Below are 8,975 nucleotides of genomic sequence, written 5' to 3'. Positions count from 1 at the left end.
AGCAAAGGACAAAGAAGGCACAGACAACTTGTTTGGGGGCAATGACGGCACAGAACAGAAGTTGGAGGGGCCCAGGGCAATTTTTGCACCAGGGCCATGTGGACTCTAGTTACACCCCTGAACACAGTCTTGTATAAACACAAAATACCAATACTGTCTGTAATGAAGCCAGGGACAGATATTAGTACACACTGATACTATTTCATAATCATAATCTCTGTAAAAGTCATCTTATTTCTACAAAAGGCACAATCATAAAACTGGTTTATTTTTCAGATATTTATGAATTCCACATATAGCATCTGTCTTGACAGAACAATTGTGTATACAATGTATTTAGCGATATTGAAAAGTTTATGCTAAAAGAGGGAATTTGCACCAAATGATATTTAAAGCAGGAATCAGTAATTTTAGGTCATGTAGATAATATGTTAATTATTATATTTAATTTCACTCTTTAGCTTAGCCAGGCGACTCAGACATAAATTTCTCCATTCTCTCCTTGTTGCAAGCTGATCGTTTTTAGAGGATTTATTGTCCCACAGGGCCTGAAAGAAAGAAAACAAATGGAATTAACTCATTGTTGGAAGTATAAGTGCATATATACTACAAGTAAGAAAACCTAGAAAACACGCACGCTTATATCAGTAACTATATACTATATATACGCCTAATAGTCCCCTAACTGTCCTCTTCTCTCTACCCATGCCTTGCTTCTTGCCTGAACCATTATCACTTCTTCTCCACTCAAGTCGCTAGAATTTTACCTGTGATGTGCCCATTCTCTGGAATTACCTACCTCATTCTGTCAGAATCTCCTCTACTTAGTCTAGATTTAAGCACTCACTAAATCCAGCTACTTGGATGATGTGACAATATTGTTTGGGAAACTGACCTTTTCTTCTTAAGGTAGGCTAAGCTTGAGCTTATCAGAAACCTGTCACAAAGGACTCTCTAAATGTGATTTGGGCCGGGGAGGCATGCCTAGCCACGCATGTAGTACTGTTAGCCCAGAATGTGGAGTAACTGAAACAGAGTGGGTGAAGTCACAGATATCAAAGAACTGCCCTAGGGTCTTGGTCATCCAGGGCAGTTCTGGAAGGTTCCCAGGAAAGAGCACATGCATACTGGTATCTTCATAAGGACGCAGTGAAAAACAAAGCAGAATAGTGTTATCCTCACCTCCATGCCACCATATGCTATCTATTTTGGGTCATTTACCATCAAATCAACCCTAGCTAGGATGGGTAAGCTACTCTGCTAGCATTACAACCAAAATAAAAATGTTTTCATATAAGTATCCAAGCATATTAGGAGTTGTAGTATACGAACAGCTGGAAAGCTGTCTGCTGGCTACCCTTTCCCTCAGCACCTTGAGTGTTTGCGGCAGACAGCATCTATCAAGTGATCAACGTGGGACTTCACAACAGAAAAGAGATGCAAAAATACAGTGAAGCGGATGGAGCAAGGAATACGATGTTACCCATTTACATTGAATAGTCCACAGGAAAGCATTACTTCAATGTGTGGTGAATTACTATGCTTCTGTACAACCGGAGTGCCAATTCCCATCACATCTCCTTGGCAGTGATCCCAGACTTTGAAGAGTTTGATTAGTCTAGATCAGAGTCTGTAGTGCCCAAGATTCTCGCCCCAGGGCCCTGTGGTTTCCACTTACGCCCCTGAGTTATTCAATATTTTATCACACATATCTCTTTTTATAATGCATATAATAGCTGTGTCCCCTTTAAATGATTTGCTCCAACTTGCAAATCTATCTATCTACTCACCATGACAGTTTTTTGAGTGACCAACGTAGTTAGGAATAACCTGATTTGCAGGATGCCACTACCACAGATACAATATTTTTTTGCAGATTGGATGTAGGTTAAAGGACATTCACCTCTGACAGCTTAGACAGGACAGGAATCATAAGCAAAACAGCCCTTAGTTAGTCCATCGCTACCAAAAATCGCACATAAAAAATGGCTGAACTACTGCACTTCAATGCCAACCTGGGGAGTTTAAGGGTATAAATTGAGATCCCCTAAACAGAATCAAAGTAACTCATATTAAAGGCTTGCCCGATAAGGCAAAAAAATACTTTTAAAAGTATGACATCTCCAAAAATAAATGTATTTTCTAAATAAATAAACTTTGAAGAAAAGCTTACGAGTGCTTAAGGGTTTGTTGCATATCTATTTCTATCTATTTGGAAAGGAAAGGAAAAAACTAAAAGCTCCGTCTTGATTGCTGTTCACTTGGCAGGAGTTTTGCCCTTAAATAAAATGTTTTAGCCAGCTATTGAAAGACAATTTCAATGATCATCAACTGGCATTTTTAAAGCCCATGTATTTCAATACCATCTGAGAAGGTAAAATATGTTTTTTTTAATACAGGTTACCTTGTAATGATAACACTCATAGCTACAGGTGAACAATAAATGAATTATATAACACAATCCTATAAAGAAACTGAAGCTTACCGCGTCAATTTTTTGTGCCACTTCTCCCGAAAATTCTGGTACTGGTCCGAATGTTGTCAATACACGTTTTATGCCTTCTCCATAGCGTTCGCAATAACTCTGAAACCCTGGAAGAAATTGAGACCAAAACATTGAAATGCTTTCTAATACCGTTTTTATGGGAAATGAGCATTAAAAAAATCAGTGAATTTAAACAGACTAAATAACCGTGACGGCAAATGGTGTCACAGTCTAGTACCACTTTTAATGCATATTGGACTCCGTTTTGTTTAAATCAATTTGTCCTCCACTCATTTTAAAATGTGCGTTTCGGTCATAGGTCACACTAGTGATCTGCTGATTGGTCATTTCCTATAATATAGGAATATATATACTATACTTGAACATACATGGAGAAAAAGCCACTGGAACAGTCTGGTGATTAAATAAACTGTTAAACAGGTCAGACTATGGTGCAAGAACTTGAACTCTATTATCAGGTTGAGTAAAATGCCATTTGGTTTTACACGAACTTGATTCCATTTGGTACTTTGGGGGGGGTGAAGCATGGCATATGTTACAAGCTGCATTCTTCTGTCTGTATCTAGAAATTGTCTAGTCGACACCTGCGGTCTAAAATTGTTGTAAGAAGTCGGCTAGACTAAGTGTCTTAACAGAAAGCTTGCGAGCCGGGCTCTCTCCAACTAATGTATCGGTTTGTCTTAGTCTGTCAATTCTCATCTTGTCATACACCTTGAATATATGTATTGTATTAAGCGCTGAGTAAACTGTTGCCGCTATATAAATAAAATGTAACAATAAATTGCAAGAGGTTGTGGCTATGCTTAATCCATATAATAAACATGCATTGGATATCAACATTTTGTCATTCTCCCTTTCCAGGTTGTCATTCCAAATGAGTGAAGGAGTTAAAACCTTGAGTATGAATGGAGTAATGGTTGCTATGTTTCCTCATACCCTGACCAACTGGGCCTGGAATAACCCTAGTGTGGGGAGGAAACAATATTTAATCAGGATAGCTTCGATGTTACTGGAACAGCCTTTGTGGCGAGCATATAAAATGCCTTCAAGAAACCTGAAGCTGGTTGCAACTGCTAGGATGTTGACAAATCTGAAAAGACAATCCTAAAGTATGAAGCAGGTGTGCAGCTCCATACTATAAACGCGGGTGTGGTATAGCACCACTCAAAGTGTAATTACTCACTCACTGGGCAGGGGATTTCCATTAATAACGAAGATCGCTGGTCTTTGACATTTCAAAAAGAAAAGGTCTTACTCTTACCTCTGCAACATTCCAATCAGATCTTTTTCCAAACAGATGAGGGCTGTATTGTTAAAACATATCTGTGTGACATGTCTCTAACCTAAGTGACCTTTGTCAGCCATATATCCCTACCTTTGCATAAATGTCATGTAGTCTTTACATAAAGTGTCTGATACTTTAACTATTAATTAAACCTCCATAAGGGTCTTAGTGTCTTTGTAGCTCATGCTTTCTGTGGCCAAGGATCATGCTGTGGACATTGGAATTAAAATATTTTTTTCACTTTGCATGAAATACAATGTAGCTGAGAAAAACCTGGTTTTATTTCATTTTGTACCATTGCAATTGTTATCAGACATGTGATATTTGGGGGGAATTACCCTGCTTAAACACTACTAATAAATGTGGTTCCTCTATAGACTTTTATTAGTGTCAGGCTGGGGGATAAAGACTGAGCCATTCTATTGTTTCCCGCAGGCAGTATGATAAGTAGTAAGGGATTTGTCTAGTTTGGAGCTGTCTGAAAACATTAAGTTTATTGTCATTATGTTTAACCCCTTCATGACCGGATTTTTTTAAAAAATGGCTGTTTTAACATTTCTGTGGTGTTTAACTGTAATTTTCTTCTCTCTCATTTACATACTTGGAAACTCTCCAAGTCAACACCCAAATCCTGCCGTTTGTGGGGACCTGGCTTGCCCCACTCCCCACCCATTTTCCCTTTATATGGGAGTGTTTTCCGCGCAGTCAACGGGAACGCACCCACTGACGATGGCTGGACCATGCACTGACTTCAGCGGATAGTCCTTGTCAGATCCCGCAAGGGTAGGTTCTGGGTTGCCGGAGCCCACAAGCTCCCAGGTATGATCATTTACTGTATCCACACAAATTATATATTGTTCTTTTCAAGAAGAGATCTCTTTAGATACCACTATTTTGATCATATCATCTAATTTACTAAATATATATTTTGCAAGTTACAGGGCAACAAGTACAAGTAGCGTATTGCTATTTCAAAAACACTGTTTTTCTAAATAAGCAATAGCGGCATTGCAATTCTGATATTTGTCATGAATCCCTAAATCATCCCCCACATGAACATATTCTGCATATTCATTGGATGTTGCTGACATGCAGCAACATCCCATGAGTGACGGAAGCAATCATTGATGCTGCCTTATATTTTTCAGCCAGGCACGCCAGTTGTCATTAACTATATTTGTTCCGTGACAAGTGTCACAAAAGGGTTAATGTTGATGATATTCAATGTTCTGCAGCTCCCAGATCATGGGTTTTCCCAAATCAGCCAATATTTCTTTTGTTAAACATTTATTTGTGAACCACTATTCTACCTTGTTTGTGGTATATTATTTACCAGTAGTTAAGTCTCAGGGTTATTAAACATTAATGAATGAATGAATGAATGAATGAATGAAATACCAAGGTGAAAAACACACAATTAGATTAATAAATAAAAGTGTAATAACTATAAGAGAGCTCAATTAAGTTTTAGAACATATCACCAAAATGGGAGGGGGGGGTCATTTTAGCCAAGAGATCCAATAATGCAATATCCCTAGTTGATCACCTCTTTAAGATGAGCACTCCATTGCTTGGGGTCCCTAAATGTATCAATAAAGCCATTATTCTACATAAAGACCTACTAAGTGTCCCGTTGTTTGTAGGACAATCTTGACAATCCGCCTTAGCTGCCCTATAGGCAGTGGTGACTGGAAAGTATGTGATATTGCAGCCAGGGCCGGCCGAAGACTTAACGCCGCCTGGGGCGAAGTTTAAAACGCCGCCCCCCCCGACGCCGGGGGGGGCAAAGTTTAAAACGCCGCCCCCCCCCCGCCGACGCCGGGGGGGGCCGAAGTTTAAAACGCCGCCCCCCCCCCGCCGACGCCGGGGGGGGGCATTTTAAACTTCGCCGACGCCATACCCCCCCCCCACCGGTACTTACCTACAAAACAGTCCTGCGGCGAGTCTCCCTGCTCTGCCAAGGTGCCGGCTTGTAATGCTGAGCGCCGGAAATTGACGTCACTTCCGGCGCTCTGCATTACAAGCCGGCACCGGGACCGAACAGGGAGACTCGCCGCAGAGGAGAGAGAGGGGCGCCGAGCGGGTAAGCGAAAACCACTCGGTGCCCTTCTCTCTCTCCTCCGCTTCAAAAAACAAAAAAAAAGTGCTTGGGGCGGCAAAGTGCCGCCCCTTCTAAAGTGCCGCATGGGGCAATTGCCCCAGTCTGCCCCATTATAGGGCCGGCCCTGATTGCAGCACAGATCTCCAATGTAGCTTCCATGTTGCCACCTTGCACCACAAGGTGAATTGGGGTATGTTGAGTGGATAGCCAGTCCTTAGCTCCACCCACAACTACCTCCTGTCTACTCCCACGTTTGGTCCTGCCCCATCCATAGCCAACACAGTCATTCATTTGGACAGCTGAAGTGTTGGGGGTTATGCGTTGGGTACACACCGTACAAGGGAAAGGCATATTCTAAAAACAGACTTTTGTCATGATATCAAGCCCTATAAACGTAGCTGGAGCAGAATCGCTAGTGATAAATTAAAAACTTATATAAGGATAGCAAAACCTTTTTAAAGACATCTTGGTTAGTGGCTGGAGGAAAAGGTGTGTCATTTTTGAAAGTGTGCTCTGTGCAGGTTCTTGTACAATGTTCTAATACAATCTTATTGCTATAGCAACCAGTGGAATAGACCAATCAGGAGCAATATTCCATATGATGATAAGGGTCCTTTTCAGAATTATCAGTAGAATCACTATTGTGAATTTCTAACTCCAGCCTCATCAGTTAGATGCCAACAGTCTGCATACAGTCATACTGGCTTCTGGGCACATTTTGTTATTATTATTTCTGTGACATCCGGACATGGAATCAGATACAGGGTATGCTGTGACATAGAAAATGAAGACCGGTAAGAAGTCAGCCAAGTACTATATAGCTGATTTTCCCTTAAACCTTAATCAGTCTTGTGTCTCATGTTAGATTCATGGCAGCCATATGCCTTATCCCATACATGTTTAAATTCCCATAACGTATTAATCTCTACCATTTCTGTGAGGTTGTTCCACGTATCTAACTCCTCAGTAAAATTAATTTTCATTACATCGAAGCCTCTGACCCTCTAGTTTTCAACTGTAATAAACTCAGCTCCTGTCCTTTGTTAAATCTATATGTATTTTTCCTTACACAGTCATACAGAGGGATACATTTAACTCCCTTATATCACTATGCATAGTTCTCCTGCAAGAAGGACTGAGCTGGTAATGCATAGTGATATCAAAGAGCTCAACTATTTGAATCCTCTGCAGGGAATAGAACACACAGGAAAAATCCCTATACAGCCATAACACACACACATACACACACACAAACACACATAAATGTAGCCACTTAAGAGACAAGAACATGTCTTTGGCACAGAGTCTACAGTGGAGACATGGGTCAGTTTCCTTTTCTTCGGGCAAAGGAGTGGCGATGTTTTGTGTGCCCACTACACTCCTACTTTCCACTCCATACAGAATTTTCTTCCGACTCCCAACCCAGCCCTGTCACAAAGCCAACCCTTCAAAAGAGAGGGAGCTCCGGGTAGCCAACCAGGTAAACTGGTACAGCGTGTGTATATATATATATATGTATATATATATATATATATATATATATATATATATATATACACACATATATATACACATACATACATACACACACACATATCACATACATACACATATGCACATGCATGTAAACATGGATATAATTATTATACTTTTACAGAGTATCTCTGCTCCTGATTGATGGCTGGGGATCCTGATGAGGGCACACACAATACAGAGCACGGCATGCGCTGTGTTCCTGCTCTGCAACAGGTGAGCAGCAAGTGGGGGCCCTTACCACCAGAGGCCTTGAGGACATGTCGCTTTTGCACCATTGTTTTTCCAACCTGATGCGTCGTATATACCCATACACGCCAACTCCTTCGGTGGCACAGGAGGAACTTTCACTTTAATGTTAAGTGCAATTGCTTTCATTGCAGATAATTAGAGTGATTAGTTTCTTTAACCAAATAATATAACACGTTCCTGTAACCTGTTTCTAAAACCGGTTTCCTTCAATATGTTTATTGCCTAATGAGAAATCTGGGAAATTTCAGGATTTTCACTTGCTAGCCTCACAGTTGATTTCTGAGGCCAGGCCAGAGTGGTGCTTGTCTCTGCCAACTCCCAAACTGGCTCCACCTACTTCCTGTCCCCGCTTCTTCCTTTTGGGCGCTATCCCCAGCTTCCTTATGAAGCAGGATGTGAGAGCAGGTCAGGGAAGCAGACTTCAACTTCAAACACATGGCTAGCTGTGCTGAGGAAGCGGTGAAAGTGAAGCCACCACCGCAGCGATCTACAAAATGTTTCTGCTGATTACTCAACCTTTTGCCCTCTGCATCGGAATTGCTCTTTATACAATTCATATTGTGTTCATTTAAAAGATTGAAGAAACACCATCTTCAAACCGGTTCCTTGTCAGAACACGTCAAATAACAAAATATGTATTTTAATGACTTGTGCAAAGTGTTAAACATTCCGTCTGTTATCATGGCATATCTCCCAAGTGTAACAGTTTACCTGGCACAGTCCCAATTTTAACGCACTGTCCCTCATAGCTGCCCTAATGTACTGCTTATATAGGCATTGGGGATCATGGGCTGACCAGGAAGATCCTCGGATCCCTCTGATCCCATATGTGTATGGTGGGTGAGTGGACATGCTTTTAATCCTGGCCACTCCCACACATACACCCACTCCCACCTCTAACCACACCCCAATTTGGGCACCTGAAATTTTGGGGTATATACATACTTTATAAAGTTATAAAACACATCAGAAAACACACATGAGCTGCAGTTGTCGTCAGCTATCAAGTCTGCACAGCTTCAGGCTTGGTAACATCAGAAAACAATCCAAAACATACTTTTTCTGTGTGAATATGACACAATTATCCCATGCTTAATGCCGCCCTCTAGAAAAGGCACGAGCAGCAACCTGTATGGGCCAAACAGGAGTAAATGTCTCGCTTAAAAGGTAATGATGTAATTTAAGCCAAAAATTGCTTTATGAGCTAGGATCGCTGTGTTGATATGAGAACATCGGAAAACATAGGACGTGCACGGAAATCATAGGCATATACGTATGAGCCCTATTCAGCTGTAATG

At 41.0% G+C, this 8,975-nt stretch overlaps 1 protein-coding gene across 1 annotated transcript in view; it reads right to left on the bottom strand.

Moving 5' to 3' along the window:
- Positions 1-247: 247 nt before the first annotated feature.
- Positions 248-8,975, bottom strand: part of CRYL1 (crystallin lambda 1) — a 59,387-nt gene continuing 50,659 nt past the window's right edge. The window contains exons 7-8 of the mRNA XM_053456439.1: positions 2,486-2,592; positions 248-548 (exon numbers count right to left, since the gene is read on the bottom strand). Coding sequence (XP_053312414.1) covers positions 432-548; positions 2,486-2,592 — 224 coding nt within the window. The 3' untranslated portion in view covers positions 248-431. The remainder of the gene's footprint in view (positions 549-2,485; positions 2,593-8,975) is intronic.

This window comes from Spea bombifrons, chromosome 2 (genome assembly GCF_027358695.1).
Source record: "Spea bombifrons isolate aSpeBom1 chromosome 2, aSpeBom1.2.pri, whole genome shotgun sequence".
In the NCBI taxonomy this organism is placed as follows: domain Eukaryota; kingdom Metazoa; phylum Chordata; class Amphibia; order Anura; family Pelobatidae; genus Spea; species Spea bombifrons.
Note: the sequence above shows the minus strand (reverse complement) of the source record. Positions and strands in the feature narration are given on the sequence as shown.